The 21,150-nt window shown below is 46.7% G+C and overlaps 3 protein-coding genes across 5 annotated transcripts; all 3 read right to left on the bottom strand.

Moving 5' to 3' along the window:
* Window positions 1-1,270: 1,270 nt before the first annotated feature.
* Window positions 1,271-20,621, bottom strand: LOC135375858 (zinc finger protein 845-like). 3 transcript variants are annotated; one of them, XR_010417412.1, is made up of 4 exons: window positions 20,427-20,621; window positions 15,364-15,507; window positions 1,834-4,437; window positions 1,271-1,714 (listed from the first exon to the last, which is right to left on the bottom strand). XR_010417412.1 is itself a non-coding variant. In XM_064608499.1 (3 exons), exons 1-3 carry the CDS (start codon window positions 20,503-20,505, stop codon window positions 3,260-3,262), a joined length of 1,401 nt encoding a protein of 466 aa, XP_064464569.1. In that variant the 5' UTR covers window positions 20,506-20,621; the 3' UTR covers window positions 1,271-3,259. The 3 variants fall into 3 exon arrangements, 2 of the variants coding, with proteins under 2 accessions (XP_064464569.1, XP_064464570.1); XM_064608499.1 differs by having other exon boundaries at window positions 1,271-4,437; XM_064608500.1 differs by lacking the exon at window positions 20,427-20,621 and adding an exon at window positions 15,901-16,271 and having other exon boundaries at window positions 1,271-4,437.
* Window positions 1,653-2,418, bottom strand: LOC135375848 (zinc finger protein 436-like). Its single transcript, XM_064608490.1, has 3 exons — window positions 2,217-2,418; window positions 1,834-2,133; window positions 1,653-1,714 (listed from the first exon to the last, which is right to left on the bottom strand). The coding sequence occupies exons 1-3, from the start codon at window positions 2,416-2,418 to the stop codon at window positions 1,653-1,655; spliced, it is 564 nt and encodes a 187-aa protein (XP_064464560.1).
* LOC135375833 (zinc finger protein 883-like) lies at window positions 8,390-10,934 on the bottom strand. The gene is made up of 3 exons (XM_064608476.1): window positions 10,733-10,934; window positions 9,636-10,316; window positions 8,390-9,515 (listed from the first exon to the last, which is right to left on the bottom strand). The coding sequence occupies exons 1-3, from the start codon at window positions 10,932-10,934 to the stop codon at window positions 8,443-8,445; spliced, it is 1,956 nt and encodes a 651-aa protein (XP_064464546.1). The 3' UTR covers window positions 8,390-8,442.
* Window positions 20,622-21,150: the final 529 nt, after the last annotated feature.

The raw sequence follows: 21,150 nt of genomic DNA, 5'->3' as shown, positions 1-21,150 counted from the left end.
AATCTCGTGACTTCAAAATCCTATCAGTTATGTTGCTGAAATCTTCTTGTCACACTTTACATTCCTGCAAAATATTTTGGCTCTACGTGAACCGAAAGCTAGAGAAAATGGTTATTATTAAGGACTCTGACGTCATGTTAGGCTCTAACGGAGCGCCTGGCTCTCATCTGGCAACGTTGTTGCACTTCGCGTCCTCCGGAGGATGCACTTTCTGCACTCAGAGGAGCCCCACGTGACATATCCTCCGGCCGCTCCGACCATCGTGAAAACACAAAGGAGGGAGAAAACATCTCTCCCATCTTTCAATCAGCGTCACGTGACTTCACCATGAGAACCTACCCAGACGCCGGCGTCGTTGCTAGGAGCCGAGTGCCCTCTCCAGAACATGACATCATTGCAATTTGTGGGCTTATGATTACTGCACCCGCTCCTCGTGTCATCGAAACTTGTGGAGGCTCAGCAGATCTTGAAAAGCTGACGGAAATGCACAGGATTCATACAGGATTGAAATTGTGCCTATAGAATCCTTGAGGCACCGATTTTTTTCATGGACTAAATAAGATTAACTCTGTTTTCCAGAGTCCGGAGCAGTATTTAACAAATTGTAATGCATTCAACGACAGATGCTCGTGACACAAAAGGTAATTTTCGGGAGTTTGGTTATAAGTTGAAAGATGAAAGCCACTGAAAGAGTGAGCCAGCTGTAGGACTCGAACCCACATCTTCAAAATTTGAGGCTTTGTTCGTATTTGTCCTTTCTATGTTCTTCCAGCCTTACAACATCTGTTCTCTCATGTTGGTTAGAAGTTGTTACATCTTGCAGAATATACACATATATTTTTAAGTTCTTCGGGTTTATTTATTTATTTATTTCATCAGTTTTGCAGACGTAGGGCAAAAATAAGTAAAAATAGATCAGCGTTTGTCCAGATAATAATGAAAGAAAGGGGAATAATTTATTCGTCGAAATAAACCCGGGTTGGCAGTTTAGAGCCTGCGTGGTGTCATAATGCATGGCATCTACAGTGTATTGAGGCAGACGTATACAAAACGTCCGACGGACATTTCTACATGCGTTTCAGACATACACCCAGTAGAGGGCAAACCATCCACCCAGGATATCCTCCGCAATGTGATCTTGACAAGCATTTGATTCGTACGTCTTTTCAGCGTATACTGGACATATCCGGATATCTTATGGACACATTAAATATCCTAATCAAATCATCCTCTGGACGTCTAAAGGACATCTGTGCTTTATTGGGCCCTGAACTCGGTCCAGGACGTATATCCCCCTGCCCCTCACTCCTTCCTGCTGTCCTTTCTCCATCTGTGTTGAGGTTGAGGACACCCAACAGAAAAGAATCGGCAGCACTTGTACAGCTCCTGTCCCAAGTGTGTTGTGCTCACTCACTAGGCCACAGGTCCGTGATCTGCTGGTCCTCCGGCTGGTGTGTGTTTGTGCTGTGGCTGAACTCTGCAGGAGAGAAGTTGCATCTCCTCATGCCCATGAAGGTCCACTTACAGCAACCCTGGAGGTTTGTGCTCTGCCTCAAGTTTATAGCACAGAGACACTCGTCCATGTGTGTCCGCTTGTATTGCACCAGGTCTGCGGCGCAATGGCTGAATCCTGCCGGACAGGGATAGTACTACTAGGGCCCATCCCTCATGGGTTTCCGCTTGTGATAGCGCAGCTTCGTGCTCTCGATGAACTCTGCAGGACAGAGATCACACTTATAGGGCTTCTTACACAAGTGTGCCACTTGTGGCGTGACAGGCTCTTGCTACTGCTGAATTTTGCGGTACAGAGATCGCACTTATAGGGCTTCTCACCTGTGTGTCTTCGCTTGTGGCGCGAGAGGTCAGACCTCTGGGTGAACTCTGCAGTACAGAGATCACACTTATAGGGCTTCTCGCCCATGTGTTTTCGCTTGTGATACAATAGTCTCGTGCCCTGGCTGAACTCTGCAGGACAGAGATTACACTTGTAGGGCTTTTCGCCCGTGTGCGTCCACCTGTGGTGTGTGAGGAGTACCCTACAGCTGAACTCTGCAGCACAGAGATCGCACTTATGGGGTCTCTCGCCTGTGTGTGTCCGCTTGTGGCTCAACAGGTACGAGCTACGGCTGAACTCTGCAGGACAGAGATCACACTTACTCTGTATTCACGCGAGTCAGTTTTCTGCCGGCTGACGCTCAGGCGTCAGGGAACGTCACCGCTCTCTGGTGCCACGTGACCGGCGCTCTTCGCCACGTCACCACTTTCTGATCTCCGGAGCGGCAGTTGGAGGCAGCCGGATATCTTGTGCTCCAGGCACAGATTCTGACGACCGGCGGCGTCTGCTGTCAGCTGCAGGAGGAGGTGACGCAACGGATACTTATCGCGCTTGCTTTTTAATTCATCGGGATTGTTCTGCATGTGTCCCATACAACGGCATTCACTGTACTATGGCAAATTCTGAATTGGAACGCCAACGATGCTTGGCTTTACTGCGAAAGTGGTGCAATGACACACCAGCGCAGCAGCTTCGGAACAATTATGCAATATATAGAGAGATACCTACAATGTAGTGTTGCATAGTAAGCTTTCTCTCTACGTGAGACGAAACAGACACGGAATACAAGCATGAATTTTATAAACGCGGATATTTCTTTCGCTGCACAGACGTTGACTACACATAATCGTTCGCATGCACGTTTCCAATACATGTATAAAAACATAATAATTGGAAGCTACTCGTCCAACCGAAAGGAAAATAAAAGTTGATCTGATTTAATATAATTGATTATTGACTACCTGTAGTTCGACACCACAGCTTCATCGCCAGTCCATCACTTGTCGGCGCGCGGTCGCGCCTATATTGATGCTCAGCATCGAGATACGCTTCATTAGTGGAAAATAAAACCGAATGTGACAGCGTCTATTCTCAAAATACTCCCACAGGCGTTTGGGTCGTCCACACGGAGATTTGGGTTAATGCTGTTTTACATTCCATAGCGCTTCTTCGGAATCTATTCTTTGGCCCATATCCTGTCCCGGTTCTCACGTGAATGCACTCTGAATCATCCACAAGGAGCCCAAGCGCAATAAGTTTTTTTCTTTCATTGGTCCATCCTACGCTGGACACAGACGACATGCAAGCGCGAATGCAGAAGGAATCGAAAAACTGACAGCCGCCGGGAAAATGACTCGTGTGAATGCTAGAGAATGAGCGGGCGTCTTCAGACGCGTAGTGACCTCGTTTATCTCGGATATCCTCTCACTCCTTCCCGACTTGCTGCTGGGAACTGACTCGTGTGGATACAGGGTTATAGGGCTTTTCGCCTGTGTGTTCTCGCATGTGATGTGACAGACTCTTCATGTGGTTGAACTCCAATGGGCAGACATTGCACTTGTATGGCTTCTTTCCCGTGTGTGTTCGCCTGTGAGACCGCAGGTCCGCCCTCTCGCTGAACTCTGCAGGACAGAGATCACACTTATGGGGCTTGTCCCCCATGTGCGTCCCCTTGTGGCGCAACAGCATCGAGCTGCGGCTGAACTCCGCAGGGCAGACGTCACACTTATATGGCTTCTCTCCCGTGTGCGTTCTCCTGTGACGCTGTAAGTCGTACCTCTTGTTGAACTCTGCAGGACAGAGATCGCACTTATGAGGCTTCTCGCCTGTGTGTGTCCGCTTGTGGACATACAGGCTAGAGCTATGACTGAACTCTGCAGGACAGAGGTTACACTTATAGGCCTTCTCGCCTGTATGTTTTTGCTTGTGATACTTCAGCATCGCGCTTTGCCTGAACTGTGCAGGACAGAAGGTGCACTGGTATAGCCCCGCACTCATGTGTGCTTTCTTGTGATTGCGCAGCTTGTACCTCTTGTTGAACTCAAAACCACAGAGATCACACCTGAAGCTCTTCTTGCCCACGAGTGTGCGCTTGCGACGCTGCAGGCACATACTGTGGCTGGACTCTGCAGGGCTGAGATTGCACTCGTGTGCGCTCGATGCGCATGCAGGTGCACTTACGTTCGACTTCTGCGAGCCTAGTCCCGTGCAATGTCTTGCGTGCACTCGCAGAGTTGACGCATGACGGAATGTCGCGGAACACTTGTCGCAGGTAAGTGTCTTTGTTTTGTGAGTTTTGACATGAACCTCCAAGTGGCCAGTGTTGATGCATGCGGCTAAACAAATGTTGGACTTATAAAGCCTGTCTTTCTCATGTCCGAACGTCGATGACTTGCTTGCCACTTGAGTCTCGCTCTGGTCTGAAGATTGCTCTGTGGGTCGACCGTCAGTGATGACTAGTGCATCGTTTGTGCACTGTGGTTCAACTGTTGTTGTGCCGATCTCGAACTGTGCACTTGAAGAGGAGATACCTGAAGATGCGTGATCGCAGGTGCCTCTGAGCTCGTCCTTGACGTGAAGCCAACCGCTGCTTTCTTTTGCTCCTGAAATTGCAGAATGTGGACATTGAGAGCACAGACAGTTTTTGTAGTTGACTGACGTAAGCATAACGTTTGCTCACGGAACTAAGGCACAATACACTCCAAAAAATGTAGGGTTATATTAGAGGCCACATTATTTACGAGAGAGCAAAACCAAACAGTCATCTACCATTCATCCCACCCTCTCCCAGCAAAGAACGGCAGTATCGTCAAAAATTTGTTTTTCTTGCATTGTGCAGGGCCCAGTTTTTACACTCCGTCAGCGGAGCCCCAACGACTCGGGTCTATCACTCGACACTGAGTGGGCGGTCTCTACCGCACACTGGCGGATGCTCAGCCGTCTACGAGAGCCAGCAGGGTTGGTGTGAAACAGCGTTTTGCTTCCGCTATTTGCAGGTTTCACGGTATGTGGTGGTAACCGTTCTATTTTTGCCTCGCGCAGAACAACGTTTGCCAACCGAAATTCTAACGAGACCACCCACCCTTACCAAGCAAGCAACAACCACAACAGTGTCCGAGGCGGGGCTGCTCAGTGTTCCTTAAACATTCACACCACACCCATGCCACCCAGGGGACGTACCACCATATATCACTTACATTTAGGTTAGATTCCTTGATTAATGGCATGTTCCCAGTTCAATCCCAGTTACTATATTAATGGCATGGCTCGCACTCTGCAAAGTACATGCTGGAGGGAGGTGGTCAACATGAAGGCAGTGCAGTATGTACTATCTCTGGGTACAACAAGTACTCATCGTGTTCTAGATGCTGATGACTTAGATGTAGATCGTGTTTAGATGTTAATGTTGGATTTCCTCCGCCAGAGACAAAAGCAAAAATTAAAATACAAGTAACGTTGGCATTAAGGTATAGCTAGGTGTATGTGGAATGGGTCATGAAGAATAAGAGGGTGTTGACGAGGCTACAGGATTATAAACTCTACTTGCATGACTCTATCAACAGCGAGTTGCGGAAAAGGCGCTGGCTAGATGCGGGTTGCCCGGGGCAACTGCAGCGACACTCCCAAAGTGATCCTTCAAGGAATCCTTTCCCAAATTTCTTGGAATCAACGGACCGCTCGCAGGCTGGTGTCACACTGACACAGCTGTAGAACATCTATTTTGGAGATGGATATAGTACACATATACGTTGCCTTGGGGAGTTTCATCTGCCTCGAAACCTAGCGCTATTTCTTCGTGGTACGCTCATGGGAATTCTCCGAACAGCTCAGATCGGAACATCTCCAGTTCTGGAAAACCTAACGAACGCCAAGCCAGTGTCCGCTGTGCACATTTTTCTGCATATTCGCATTGGTCAATCACTTCTATATTCTATTGGTCATTTACGTCGTGACACCCCAGCCTCGCCCAAACATAGTTGCTGGTTCTGTCACCTACAAAGAATAAGAGTTGAAAAAATCTGCTTCTGAAGCACCAAACCAGAAACCAGATGCTCCATGAAAACGAGAATGTGTATGTACACCTTGTCTGAGATCTTACTTCGTCAGGCACCCATCTTGTCAGCACCATTTCGCTCTTGTCGACATAATTTGCGGAGTAGAACATGCGATTCTTGGAACCGAGAAACACTGCTCCTGTACACAGTATGCCAGTACCATTGCATATAATCAAAAATACAAAGAGCGGAAGTGAGCAAAAAAAATTTCCCGGTTTCACTCTTTTCACGGTCCGCACAGATGGTGCATGCTTGCAGCACTGGGATATACAAGACAGGTAACATGATGGTGTAGACATATTGAAGCAATTTAATGCGGGACACCAAACTAACAGCATGCTCACAGGTGGCTGTACAGACGCCGCCGTGTGGCAGCGCAACCTCACCCTGACATACCTGCTATTATACAGTTTTTTTTTTATTATTCAGATTTTTCATTCAAAAAAACTAAGGGCTATAGACATCCAGATTTCACTACCATCATCTTTGGGCAGGCAGAAGATCTTGGCCATCTGTTGTTCAACCGTCGAATGACTAATTACCTAAAAATCGTTAGTTAACTTTTTGATTACAAAGGCTACGAAGTTTTCCCAATGATAACATCTCTTCCATTCGGTCACCTGATATTGCCGCCGTTTCCCGAACGGAAATCCGTTCGATAGATTCTCCGAAAAAAATTCGTGAAGGAAGACCATTATTTCTTTATTTTGTTCATTGCGGATATTCGGAGACGAGTCTTTCCTTCACCCCCAATGTGAGAGGGTGAAAGAGCACACTATCGCCTCTTGCATCCTCAAAAAAGATTAAAAGGAAAGAGAAAATGCAACCCAAGATAAGGGCAGTTCCAATAGCGTCACCCGATATATTTGTTTTTGGTTTATTTCCGCCAAGAAAGCTCATCTTTGACGCCCATGAGGCGGCACTGTGCTCCTTCACCCTCTCACACTGGGGGTGAAGGAAAGACGCGTCTCAGAAGGTGCGCAATGAACAAATTAAAGAAAAAAAAACGGTGTTCCTTCACAAATTTTGGAAAATTGGGACAACTTCGTAGCTTTTATATTTAACAAGTTAATTAACGATTTTTAGGTAATTGGTCATTCAAAGGCTGAGCAAGAGAAGGCTAAGAACGTCCACCGGCCCAGAGACGACAGAAGTGAAAACAGGATGTCTATAGACTTTAGTTTTTTTAAATGAAAACGCTGTATTGAAGAAAAAAAAAGACACCCGTTTATATACGATCCAACAACTTGCAACTAAATATTGTGTGCATGCGAAAGTGCATCACACACAGCACAAACGGTTCTCCTCCTTCCCTCTCAAGTGATCCAGATGTTGAACTAGCTGAATCCCATCTATGATGAACTATACCCCCATCGGCAACAAAAACATCATGCACTTTCCGAGGTCAACAACAGGGCAAGTGTGCCGATATGCCGTGAGGTAGTGAAGCATAGCCACCCAGGGGCATCGTCTTTTGCAAGTTTTGATCTCTCGTACCCCTACACGAGCGTCTGTCAATGATCACTATATAGTGATGTCATTAACAAATTGTAATGCATTCCACAACAGATGAAAGATGAAAGTCACTGAAAAGGTTAGCCAGCTGTAGGGATCGAACCCACATCTTCTGGATTGCCGGTCCAGGGCTCTACCAATTGAGCTAAGCTAACACGCCTCTCCAGTGACTTTCGGGGAGCGTCCAGCCTCAGAACATCAGTTTATCTCTTCCACAACAGATGATCGCGACCGAAAAGGTAATTCTCAGGATTTTATTTAAAAGTTGTTACATCTTGCAAAATTTCTTTATTTCAATGGTTTAGCAAAGTGAGGGCATAAAATAAGTAAAAAAGATGTGTCTGTCACAGGGATAATGAAAAGGGAACAGGAATTTTGCGCATGTAAATGAAGGATATAGAGCTGGGTTGGCATTTCACACCTGTGTGATGTCCTTTCCATGTTTGTTCCTTGGCACTGGATACGGTGTTTGAGATTTCACATGCATCACCACCCAACCCAGCACCAATTCAACTCCCAACAACCTCCGTCTGTTCATGTGTTCGAGTCTCAAGTGAAACATCCAAAGAGAAGAATCAGGAGAAGCAAACAAAAGAAAATAAGATACGCTGGGCATACAGATAGAATCTCTACAGCCTTTCCCCCCTGCGCCTTGCCATGTGCTCCTTTAGGTCGAAAGGTTTAAGGACATGCAACAAAACAGACACTTGGATGCCTTCTCTCTTTCATGTTGGCGTGTCATCTGCAGTTGTACAGCTTCTATCCCGAGTGTGTTATGCCTACTTATGAAGCCACACGTCCATGCTCTGCTGGTCCTCTGGCTTGTGTGTGTATGTGTGTGCTGTGGTTGAACTCTGCAGGACAGAGGCTCCACCTCTTCACACCCTTATAAGTCTACCTATGGTATCACTGGACGTCCGTGCTCTGGTTCAAGTTCGCAAGACACAGAATCCTCTTGTATGGCTTCTCGACCATGTATGTCCACTTGTATTGCCCCAGGTCTGGACTGTGGCTAAATTCTGTCGGACAGCGGTCGCACTAGCAGGGCACCTCGCTCATGTGTGTCTGCTTGTGACACCGCAATTTCGTGCTGCCGGTGAACTCTGCAGGACAGAGGTCGCACTTATAGGGCTCCTCGCCAGTGTGTTTTTGCTTGTGATATCGCAGCTTCGTGCTCTCGATGAACTCTGCAGGACAGAGATCACACTTGTAGGGCTTCTCGCCCGCGTGAATCCGCTTGTGGCGTGATAGGTTTCCGCTACTGCTGAACTCTGCAGTACAGTGATCGCACTTATGGGGCTTCTCTCCCGTGTGTGTCCGCTTGTGACTCACCAGGATAGAGCTACGGCTAAACTCTGCTGTACAGATGTCACACTTATAGGGTTTCTCGCCTGTGTGTTTTCGCTTGTGATATGATAGATTCATAATGTGGCTGAACTCCGCAGGGCAGACATTGCACTTGTATGGCTTCTCTCCCGTGTGTGTTCGCCTGTGGTACTGTAGACCCATTTTGTTGCTGAACTCTGCAGGACAGAGATCACACTTGTAGGGCTTCTCGCCCGTGTGTATCCGCTTGTGGCGTGATAGGTTTCCGCTACTGCTGAACTCTGCAGTACAGAGGTCGCACTTATATGGCTTCTCACCTGTGTGTCTTCGCTTGTGATTCAACAGGATAGAGCTACGGCTAAACTCTGCTGTACAGATGTCACACTTATAGGGCTTCTCGCCTGTGTGTTTTCGCTTGTGATATGACAGACTCGTAATGTGGCTGAACTCCGCAGGGCAGATATTGCACTTGTATGGCTTCTCTCCCGTGTGTGTTCGCCTGTGGCACTGTAGGCCCGTCTTTTTGCTGAACTCTGCAGGACAGAGGTCGCACTTATGGGGCTTGTTGCCCATGTGCGTCCACTTGTGGCGCAACAGGCTGGAGCTACGGCTGAACGCTGCAATGCAGACGTCACACTTGTATGGCTTCTCTCCCGTGTGTGATCTCCTGTGACACTGCAGGGTGTCCCTCTTGTTAAACTCGGCAGGACAAAGATCGCACTTATTGGGCTTCTCATCTCTGTGCGTCCCCCTGTGGTCATAGAGGCTAGAGCTAAGGCTGAATTCTGCAGGACAGAGGTCACACTTATAGGGCTTCTCGCCTGTATGTCTTTGCTTGTGACATTTCACGATTGTGCTATGCCCAAACTATGCAGGACAGAGGTCGCACTTGTATGGCCCCTAACTCGTGTGTGTCCTCTTGTGATCACGCAGCTTCTCACTGTTGCTGAACTCTGCAGGGCAGAGATTGCATTTGTGTCGCTTCACGCTTGTGTGCTTTCTTTTGTGACGGCACAGGCTCGTGCAATGGCTGAACTCTGCAGGACAGAGATCACACCTGTAGCACTTCTTGCCCATGTGCGTCTGCTTGTGATGCCGCACGCACATAGTGTGGCTGGACTCTGCAGGGGTGAGATTGCACTTGTATGCGCTCGATGCACATATCTTGGATCTGTGCAAGCATACTCCCATGGAATGTTTTGCATGCACTTGCAGAGTTGATGCATGACTGATTGCCGCGGAGCACATGTCAGAGGTAAATGTCTTTGCTTTGTGAGGTTTGACATCATCTTCCAAGAGCCCAGTGTCATTGCATGCAGCCAAACCAACACTGCACTTATAAAGCTTGTCTTTCTCATGTCCGAACGTCGATGACTTGCCCGCCACTTGAGCCTCGCTCTGCTCTGAAGATTGCTCTATGGGTCGACCTTCGGTAGTAAATAGTGAATCGTTTTCGAACTGTGGTTCAACTGTTGTTGTGCTGGTCTCAAACTGTACACTGGAAGAGGTGCAACCTGAAGATGCGTGATCGCAAGTGCTTCTGAGCTCGTCCTTAATGTGAAGCCCACCACTGCTTTCTTTCGCTCCTGAAATTTCAGAATGTGGACGTTGAGAGCGCAGACAGTTTTGTAGTTGACTGACGTAAGCATAGAGTTTGTTCACAGAACTAAGGCACAATACTGCACAAAAATATAGGGCCATATCAGAGGCCACATTATTTACGAGAGAGCGAAACCAAACAGTCATCTACCATTCATACCACCCTCTCCCAGCAACGAACGGCAGTATCGTCAAAAATTTGTTCAAAAATTCTTGCATTGTGCAGGGCCCAGTTTTTAAACTCCGTCAGCTGAGCCCCAAGACTTGGCCCAATCGTGTGATTTTTGAGTGGGTGGGCAATCGCTGCTGTATGCCGGCAACAGTTCGGCTGCCTGTGAGCATGGTTTGAAACGGGGTTTCACTTCCCCTATTCGCAGGTTTGATGCTAGGTGGTGGTGGTTACCTTGCTGCTTTGCCTCGTGCTGAGCTGACTGGCTATGAAAAGAGTCTTGAGGACGATCAGGGTGCGAACACCAGCGTTGTGCTTCTCTTATGATCACTGACTTTGCAGCCACTGTGTAACACAGAGTACAGTTGGGAGGCCTATGTGATGCATGTGTGGATAGCATCATCCACATGACAACCCCATTTTCAGGTGAGCCCATTGTGAGACACAGCTCTTGCACGGAAAGCAGCATGTATTAAAGGGACACTAAAATGCAAGAACAAGGTTGCACGCTACTACGCTACGGAGCCACAAACTAAATTCCACTGGCCTCTTTATTGGTTCAGTGCCAAACCTTGTTTCAGCTTCGTTTCAGCGCGTGCAAGTGTGTGCCACACCATGGAGCAGTCCAGTCGAAAAATGTAGTGCGCATTGAAAAGCAGACGGGCGTCGCTGTCCGAAGATAAATGTCGTCAGTCGGACATTTGCGAGAACTGTTGCGGGTACCATTCAGGGAATCGGTACTAAAAAATGAGCAGTGCACACCATGCCACTCATATACACAACACTTCGACCGGACCAGTCCCAAATACACGCACCTACAACACGTATGCGTCTGCTTTTCCTGCTGCCCCGCTGCCAATCCTTGCCTCCTGGGGATACGATTCACTGACGCCAAAGACGGTTCTGCTTTCGTTGCGTTTTCTTCTAAACAGTAGCGCCGTGTGAACTAATCTTGCTGGCATTATACTAATTGAAACACGGACTTTCTTTCGATAGCAAGTTTTTGCATTTTGGTGCCCCTTTAAGAGTACAGGACCATCGGACACTTGACCATTGTGGTCATCATCGACGCAGGTAGCAGACTGAGCATGGCTGGAACGAAGAGCAAAGGACAGAATATGCAGTTGACGCACATGCAACATGAGGGGTGGGGGAGGAGGGGAACAGTATTTTCCGGCTGTTCCTCGTTTGCGCGACAATTCGCTCTCCGACCAAAATCTGCGGGAACGGACTTCGTTGTATCAACGAGTTCAGGCCGCAGCAGCATCATACAAAAATGTGGCGCGTGCGTTGGAGGTGGCATTATTTATGGATGACTGAAACCCAACCGTCATCTACCAATTCGTTCAGCCACGCACAGAGCTCAAGCATTCCTCAAGGCAGTCCTTCGACCAAATCCCGCCCACTCCCGACAGGGGACGGCAGCACTGCTGAAAGATTGCTTGCTTCGAATTCAATCCTCTGGTGCAATCAGTGACCCCTCTCGCCTGCACTCTCCTTGGTGGAAGAAATGTCTCAAGGAGAAACCTTCTCTGCTGTTTCTCTCGCTCACGTGCTCTTGCTGCGAGACTACGAACCATTTCGCTGCCCTTTGTCACGCTTTTCCATGAAGATGTTCTCCTTTCATCTGTCTTTCCTCTCTCCATGCTGTTCTTTTTCCTAACAGCATGAGGTCCGAAAAACATCAGGTATCACTTGCGCATTTTGAATACCACTTGGTAACCTTTCTACGCTTCATAGCCACGCTTGTTTTTTTTTAACTCCGTGCACGCTGACAAACTGGAGAAAGCACAACGCGCACGAATGTACTTTTAGGGAAGGCCTCGTCTTTATGCGGTCTTTTGTGCCGTCAAGATGGTATCGCTCGAGTGAAGGTGAACTAGGTAATACGTGTTCCTGCACAGGCAGAGAGGAGAAGCTGCTAGAGTGCCGACAATCTTTTATGCCGTTTCACTTTTTCTTCTTGAGATATTTTCCACTCCTGTCACTAAGACCCCCCCCCCCCCCACTCAAAATTGAAGAGGCAATCCGCTTCTGAGGCTTTCAAATAACTTGAAGAGAGAAGCAGGCACAGCAAAACAAATAGGTGGACCATCTACATTTTTTACCAACCATGTTTTGGCAACCATGCACCAGGCAACTGTTTGGAACGGAAGTTTATGTGCTAGATAAAGCAGGAGTGCACGATGAACAGTCCAAAATTTTATTTGCGAAATAAACCAGTTAGTGAGTTTTGCCTTTGACTGTTACAACAAAGCACGGTCAAGATTCGTTTGCATGCATGTGCCGTAGTGCTAGTCTTGGTCTCCCTCAAAGCTAAAAAAAAAGTACATGAAGTTCGGTGCAACTCCATTCTTAATGGCCGCACTCGCAACACCTCCCCTTCCTCATCCGTGGCGCCGTCCGCGGGTCCATCTCATGACAGTTTAGGACATCTTATGGTAGTTTAGAACAGGCAGTTCCCAAGCATACTGGGACACGTCGCGCATGGCTTTAGCAACTATCCCTTCTGCCTTGATGTCGGACTCCTGTTGGGTGTGTTCATCCACACTTTGGCAACAAACCCACAATGGGGAAGAGTTCGTAATCATTGCTGGACTGACTTTTTGAGACTCCGTGTTGTGTCTGTCCCCTCATGTTCCCCAATCTCGGGGTTTAATATTATGCACGGACTGACCTGCACTCATGCACGCACCAGCATGTGCAACGCAATGAGCACTGTCTCCGCACTCGATACTCCACTCGTGAGCTAATAACCGACACTGTGCACGTGGAACGATGACAGCAACGCAGCCACGATTCCGAAAAAAGAAAAGGAGAGAAGGAGAAGATGCATTCCAGTGGTGTCTGCTGATTGGCAGAGATAGTAGCTTGGTGCACAGTTTGAACCTGGAAAGCTGACAGCGGCAGCGTGCAATTGTGGGCGCGCCGTTCAAATTATCCGTAGCGGAGCTGATTTGAGTGTGATATATATTGATGTACTATATGGCGGTACCATGATAACTTTGCCTCCTCCAATTTGCAACTTTGCCTCGCAGACTTTGAAGTCGACCATGATGACTTTGCGAATTATCCAGCAATTCGAATTAATGAGGTGCAAATTAACTAGCTTTTACTGTATCTCAATGTGCCCCCTTATCTCGAATTTCCCCATCTTCTACAATGCAGTAAGCGTAGTAAGCCAGCGTAGTAAGCTAGACGTCGTAAGCCAGCGGAAGGGTTCACGAAAGACGTAAACTGTCTCGAGCGAGGAGAGGTCTTGGTGCAGACACATCTATGAATTCAGGAGCCATTATCGCTTTGTCTTCTGTGACAGCCTTCAGTATAAATAGGGAGTGTTTTCAGGTTAAACCCGGCTCTCCCTCTCCCCCAAACAAACCTGCGACCAATTCGGGGTTCGAATTCTCCCCAAATTCTAGTCGGCACGCAATCCTGAAGTGACATTTCCACTGAAGACGAGCAGAGGTTGACACGCGTAATACATGTAAGAATGAGTCACTTGCGTTCCCTGAAATACACCCGTGTGTGTCAGCACTGCCGCTGCCTAAGAGGATTAGCGCTGGGAGGCAGTGATGGCCGGTAGTCAACTACTAGTTAAACTAGTATTTTGAGTAGTTAGCTAGAGTAGTTAGGTTACTGCAGGCGGCAACTACTTCCGATTTTGTCGCAAGCTTTACGGCACGATTGTGCTTCCGACTTTTACCTCGAGCTACTTGTTTGATGAGAACGGAGGTGCAGAGCAATTGTGCCATGCATGGTTACTAAATCTTCACGTTTATTGCTGCTTGTGGTTCACACTTGGGTGTCCAAGGACACTAGAGAATGGGATTGGTGTTGATGGTCAACGTTAAGTAGTTACAGATGTTGTTAAAATACACTGTAGTAGTTAAAGCAGTAGTTTTAACTACGTACCTGAAAAGTAGTTTGACTACTAGTTAATCTACTGTAGAAGTAGTTAGTGACCATGACTGCTGGGAGGCCACAAAAAAGAAAAGAAAACTTAGAAAAGGACCTGAAGGGTCACTATAATGCGAGGACAAGTTCATTTCAAATTAAGTTACATGCCACGTTAACTTCATACTTGTCATAAATAGAAACTTGGATTTAGTTACGAAGCCACAAAAAGAATTTTACCAGATTATTTCTTGCTTCGCCACTAAGCAGTCAACGTTCCTTTAACTCTCGCATCGGGTGCTCTTAGTCCACGCTGAGAGTGCCACGCCGTGGAGCAGTTTCGAAGAAAAACATGGCGTGAGTTACAAAGCGAACTTACATCGCTGTCCAAAAGACGTTGCCAGTGGAGGATTTGCGATAACTGTCGTGAGGATTCCGTAAATCAGTATCGAAAAACGTGAGACTAAAGCATGTGGCGCAAGTACGGAACAGTACAACAGGCCCCATTACAAATCCATACGTGCACAAAAGACAGACACGTGTTTCTCGTACAGTCTCATTGGATGACGCCAAAGACAGTTCTTTTCACTGCATCTTTCTTCTTAGCGGTAGTGTTGCGTGAACTAGTTTTGCTTGCACCATACTAATTAAAACACTCGCTCTCTCTCGCTTGAGAACAAGTTGCATTTGCATTTTAGTGCACCTTTAATAGATAAGATGAGAAACAAAAACATCCCATAGCCCACGGATGCCCAAGTGATGCCGATTTCTCCCCAAATTGAAGACAGCACCAGATTTTTACTGAAAAATTCACAGCCCAAGTATGAGCGAGCATGACAGGAAAGATGATACGTGAAAAACGTGAAAGACAGATACGTGCTTGAGAGGAACCTCTCCAAAGCATATCTGTTGCATCACACTTTCTTGTAGATTTTTTTTTGTAACTAAGTTAACTAATCATATTGTATCACCTTCTGACGTTGAGTCATGGCTGTGTCCCACCTGGTCCAAAATTGCAGTGTTGTAAGGCTCTGTCTTCACTTCAATGATCGGATGTTCGTCCGAAGATTCCTCTCGAGGTTCTTCTTTAATTTGGATCATCCCTCGAGTTGCCCCTAAAGTTAGACAAAAAAGGTATTAGTAAGTCACAAAGCAAAGCTTCAAGCCACGTGATATGTAGTCATCTCTGTCCCCTTTCTGAATCTCATTATGCTGTGTTACAATTCATGTGTACACATCAAACACAAAAACACCAGTCCAGAAAAACTTCCTGGGATCCTTTTGTTAAAGGGGCTATCGGATCTGAGAACGTACATAAAACACCGATACGGTAATGCTTGTCGCCGCTTAACAGCCAACTTGGTCGTGTCTCTCTTCCGAAAACAGCTTCAATCATAGGCGCCGACTGCGGGGGTGCGCGGGGGCCCTTGCCCCCCCGGAACATGAACTAGGGGGGGCGCCGCCTCACCCGCTAAGAGGCTAAGTCCCGCTAAGAGGCTGACACCAACCTTTGGGGCTCGGCGCGCTCGGGTCAAAAGAGCGAAGAGGCACCAACCCAAAAATGCATCTTGCAATCTGTAAAATATGTATCCGCCCACCATGCCCATTATCACAGTAGAAGGTGAGGCGAAGAAACACAGTGGATGACAGAACACATAGCCTGAATTTCGCGCAAAGCAATCAGATCAATGAAACGAAGCAGTCGAAAACGTACCAGCAGCTGCCAGTGAGGTGTAACGGTAGGGTCTTCGGAACGCATATTCGTTGGGAGCGGGTTCAACTCCCGCTGCTCCATTATATTGCGCGCATTTCGGGTCAAGCACCGGGGATTCAATACATTTTGTTCTTTTTGCACTGAGTTTTCAAAGGCATAATTGTGCACATGTTCACTGTTTACGTTCTCTCTGTTTTTTTTTCTTTTGTTTTTTCTGTTCTTCCTTCCCTTATTTCTATACCAGTTCTGTATACATCATAGGATCCCGCCAGAGTGTGTGATTCTTCAGCTTTAGTTTTGTGTTCTTCATTTTTCTTTTCCTTTTTTTCCCTTCTTTGTTTTCTTATTTTCTTTGCCTCTTTTGACTTCCCCCTTTCACTTTTTTTTGGAATAACAGGCCGACATCCATCTGGCTTAACTTTCCTTTTTTTCTTTCTTAATAAACATATCCCCCCCCTCCCTCCAGAGAGCGCCCTTGCCCCCTCCGGGAAAATGAAAACTCTCCGCCTCTGGCTTCAATAGTACAAACGAGTCTTAAAAACATGTCTCCCTGCAGCTAGGCACACAAATGGGAGCAGGCGATTACGTATATCTGAAGTCATCTGCTCAGCTTTTGCTTCGCAATATACTAAGTGGACAGACGTCAGTAAATATGCTGACTTTCGCTCACCACTGCGAGTTCTTAAGGGGGAATCACTTCTGCGCGAGACAACAGAGAACGTTTGTTTGTACAGCGCTCAGAAACTGCGTAAAATATCGTCAAAACAGAAGCGCTGGTGTGTTCTCCTTGCTTTGCCCTTGTCAATGACGCATTTTGTACAACTCCAGGACTATCCGTCTATCTGTACTGAGCCCGAATTTGCAAATATTTTAGTGCGCGACACTCTACCGAGATGGCAGCACATGTTCGAGACGCGCCAAGCTTTAATTTATTAAAAACCAACGGCTCAACCTTGTCCTCTAAAAAATACGTCATTGACTAGAGAAAAGCTAAGAGAACACGCCAGTACCAATCTCACGATGATAGTTGAAAGCGTTCACGTGTCTTGTGCGAACGAAAATCACTCACGGACTTCTGAAGAAGTGATTCCTCCTTAAGTGACTTCGCTGTCTGGAACAAGCTGTGACGCTCCTGGCTTTATGAACACGTCCGACACCATACACAAACAACAATACACATGCGAGACGATCACAGAGCAGACGCATTCCACTAGTACTCCAGCCAGTCCAACTGCATAGGAACGACACCACCAATTTGTGTCGGATTTTTTCCCGTTATTATCAACAACCAACGCGGAGTAAAACTGCACTATAGTTTTAGAATCAACCGGGACGGATGCGACAGCCCCTTTAAATGATGTGAGACAGCCAGATGTAAGACATTCACCAGAACATTTGGTCTTAGTAGCACAATGCTGGACAAAAGTTTGCGGAAAACACTCCGTCGCCTTCCTTCTTCGGAGTGACCCGGCAGCAGAAGATGGAACCCTGTTACCTGGGCAAATCTCCATAACTCCGTATGGTCCCATTCACTGCTAGCGTGTCGCTCTGGGGATGGAATGTGCTGAAGCGTGTTCCGTAAACTTTTGTCCAGCACTGTACATAGTTTAGACTATTTCATGTTCCTCAGGAATATTCCAGAAAGCATTCACCAACCGAGTACAATGTCTACAAAAATTTTACCATAGTTGTTGTCTCCCGATGAAGAGTCGTTGCATTCCTGTTGCTGGCCCTGTTCTGATAGGCTAGCGTCAAGAGGCTCCAATTTTACTTTTGGGAGTTGACCACCGAACTTCAGGGATAGCTCCATCTCTCGGGGTTGAAAATCCCGAGGGCTGGAACTCGACGCCCCAAACACGCAGATCTCTGTCTCTTCGGGTTTCTGTTAAAGAGAAGCCAAACTGTTGCCACCCTTTCCAAAAAAAGAAAAGAACATAAACAGTTGTCACACGCTCACAGAATGGTGGAGATGTAAGCTTTATGCAACACCAGTGTGGCATATATCTAACCGCGATCAAAGTACAGCTGAACTTTTGGAGCACTCGCAACTTCCTCTTCTGTCCGAGAGATCTCAAATTGCTAGATTAAAGTTCTTTTTCGTGTTGTTGGGAGAAAACAGTAAGCTCGAAGCGCACAAATATGTATCTTACCATTCAACAAGAATTCAAAGAAACAAACATTCTAGGCATATTACACCCATAAGCTATCACAATGACTGCTTCAGGTACTCTTACTTTGTACGGGTTATTAATGAATGGAACGAATTACCGGACAGTATTGTCACATCCCAAACGGCATCTGCTTTTGTTTCAGAGCTTCAATGATATTTGTGTAATCTGTGAATGGCCATCTTAGCCAAGTATAATGTATATATTTTGATGTTGTGTGTTGTTGTTGTTGATTTTTCTTGATGATACATGTTGTTTCTCAATGTATCCACTCCTACAATAGTAGTATCTGCAAATAAATAAATCAATAAATAAATACCGTATTTTCACGCGTATTAGCCGCGGCTTATGCGCGATTTTTTTTTCTCACGGGCGCCCTGCGGCTTATCCACCGGTGCGGCTTATTTGATGACTATTTTTTTCTGGTATTTTCCCCATACGCCGATTTTAACGAAAGGGCCGACAGTGTCTCTGGAACAGCACTGCTCTGCCGATGCACGAACAGTGCGTAACAGGGACGGGTCCACATTCGAGTAGATTGATCTTCCTGGTGCATTCCCCCAAGCAGATTTAAGGAATGTGGTGACAGTGATTCACGTCTTCTGGAAGATCACTGACCCATCAGTCGACGAAAAACACCCGACAAGGGCACAATCCGATCTTGGTAGAACTCCAGAACTGACCTCCTCTGTTGTACACTGTGCCGATCCCGGAGTATGGACCACAGGGTTTATGGCCTTCTCTATATGGTCTCCTTTGTCGCACAAATCAGTCGTCTCGTATTGCCCGCGGCTTATCTGCGGGTGCGGCTTATCTGCCAGAAAATTTTCAAAACGTCCCAAAAAACGCGTCCTGCGGCTTATCTGCGGTGCGGCCTATACGCGTGAAATTACGGTAATCTATATTGGGGAGACACCCAGCGAAGGATAATGGACATATTTTCATTACCGTTTCCATTTTTGCTACTGCTATATTTTCGTTTCCATTATCCGTTTCTGATACCAGCTTTCGAATTTCGTTTCCGTTAATGTTTCCGGTAATAGAACGGCTGTTACACAGCTGTCAGCTGCTGACAACACCCTGTTTTACCCTAGTGCTACTTCGCTGCCACGCGTACACAAGTAATTTTGCGTAGTTGGGATGAGCACATCTTGCAAGATTTTTCAAAGAAATGTAGGAAGATGTCTTCGGTCACTCTGAGTCCAGAAACCCAAGATGGGCGTAACCTTCATCCAATGTCACACTCATAGGCCGACCCTTTCGGTAGCAAACCATACTGCCATAACCACGGCAAAATGAAAAAAAATGTCAAAAATAAATAAGGAAATATAGGCTGTCATCCTCGTGCTATGGTGGAGGAGAATGCGTGGAGTCCATGCTGCATCTCGTATATGTGTTGATGTCATGGAGTTATGAGGACTAGGAGGAGTAAGTAAGCGATGGATGCACCCTAGAGATCCAATATTTCTCTTTGTCTCCTTTAGTATTTAGAGAATTACAGAGAATAAAGCCGTCAAAATACAAAAATAAACTGAAAAGTCACTGAAATGATATCGCACAACAGGAACAGCCATTACCCGAATTCAGTACTGGACCATAATTTTCGCTTCCGGTAACGGAGGACCGTGGAATGTGTTTCCGTTATCGCTACACCTGCAGCAAAGAGGATCACACACACTTACAGACAGGTGGCTCGCTATTCTATTCGGTATTCTGGGCCCACCTGCGTTCCCTGCTAACGTGTCGACCCAATCGAGAAATATGTCACCCTGGTGTTCGGTAAACTTTTCTCTGGTCCTCTACGGCAAGAGTTCTGCGTGGTACTTGTTCACGCATGAAAAACGGGCAGGGTCACAGTGTCACGCGGCCGTGGTGAACTCTGAACGATAGGTTTCGTGACCGAAGGGCAGGGCTATAGCCAGCCTATGAACTAGTACATTTTTTGCACACTAGAAATGACAATGACATTATGTGTGGAAGGCTCGTCAGCATGCCCGCAAAATGTACTGTGATTCTTCGATATAGTATACTATAAAATACAATTTGAGAAACTTGATATTTTTGCGTCGCTATCACTGCGGGTTATGCAGCCCAATACGTTTAGACAAAACAAGAAGTGTTTTGCAGACAAAGCCTGGTTTTTGTCACTTACCTAAGCATGGGGGTCTCGGTTTCCTCCTAGAACTTCTGCTTGGGGTTCTTTGGTTCCAGTTGGCTTGGAGAATCGACATTAACGGCAAGAAACAAAGGGTCCCGTCAAATGGTGGAGATCCCAATATTGTCTCCGCGGACAGAGCACCACTTTTCAATGTTCAACGCTGCAATGTTTACGTTCGCTGTGCGCGCCGCCATGTACGGAAGAAGGAAAGAAAGAAAGAATGATGGCGATGTCGTTGCATGGGTTAAATAAAAATATAGTTACGAGCCTATAAGTAAGAAAATCGCGGTGTGTGGAACGCACTTAATTATCGGATTAGAATTTAATTATCGATACAACTGAATGTATTTAGTTTCATGCGCTCAACACAAAAAGCATGATGATGATAGCATTTCATGTCCACGCGTCGTCTGCTATGACCGTTTGCTGGAGCACACTCGAGTTCATTTTCTACGTCAAAGTTCTGAACTTCTGACTGACGCCAGCGGTGAAACGCGAAACGACGCTCTTACACTCCCTTACCCTTCATTGAACCACACCAGTGAAATACGTCCTTTTGCACTTCGCCGCGACAAAAATATGTAAACCGAAACCAACTAATCAGTGCAGAAATGATCCACTTCTGTTCCACATTCTTCTCTAAACGGTGTCGATAAAAAGTAAACGACAAGCCCGAGAACAAGCGAGAGCGAATGTGTTTTCGCTTCTTGTCTGCGTC

This window comes from Ornithodoros turicata, unplaced genomic scaffold (genome assembly GCF_037126465.1).
Source record: "Ornithodoros turicata isolate Travis unplaced genomic scaffold, ASM3712646v1 ctg00000947.1, whole genome shotgun sequence".
Taxonomy (NCBI): Eukaryota; Metazoa; Arthropoda; class Arachnida; order Ixodida; family Argasidae; genus Ornithodoros; species Ornithodoros turicata.
This window is presented reverse-complemented; position numbering and strand designations above follow the sequence as displayed.

Excerpts from the sequence above, each read along its gene's own strand:
- LOC135375848 (XM_064608490.1), bottom strand. The coding sequence starts at position 2,418 with ATGCAGAACAATCCCGATGAATTAAAAAGCAAGCGCGATAAGTATCCG. Across the intron at positions 2,134-2,216 it reads TCACGTGGCACCAGAGAGCG|AGTTCAGCCGTAGCTCGTAC; the intron begins GTGACGTTCCCT and ends TCTGTCCTGCAG. Across the intron at positions 1,715-1,833 it reads CCACAAGCGAAGACACACAG|AGTTCATCGAGAGCACGAAG; the intron begins GTGAGAAGCCCT and ends TCTGTCCTGCAG.
- LOC135375833 (XM_064608476.1), bottom strand. The coding sequence starts at position 10,934 with ATGGGCTCACCTGAAAATGGGGTTGTCATGTGGATGATGCTATCCACA. Across the intron at positions 10,317-10,732 it reads GCACGAGGCAAAGCAGCAAG|GAGCGAAAGAAAGCAGTGGT; the intron begins GTAACCACCACC and ends CTGAAATTTCAG. Across the intron at positions 9,516-9,635 it reads TCACAAGAGGACACACACGA|AATTCAGCCTTAGCTCTAGC; the intron begins GTTAGGGGCCAT and ends TCTGTCCTGCAG.
- LOC135375858 (XM_064608499.1), bottom strand. The coding sequence starts at position 20,505 with ATGTCGATTCTCCAAGCCAACTGGAACCAAAGAACCCCAAGCAGAAGT. Across the intron at positions 15,508-20,426 it reads ACCGAGACCCCCATGCTTAG|GGGCAACTCGAGGGATGATC; the intron begins GTAAGTGACAAA and ends GTCTAACTTTAG. Across the intron at positions 4,438-15,363 it reads CCATGACTCAACGTCAGAAG|GAGCAAAAGAAAGCAGCGGT; the intron begins GTGATACAATAT and ends CTGCAATTTCAG.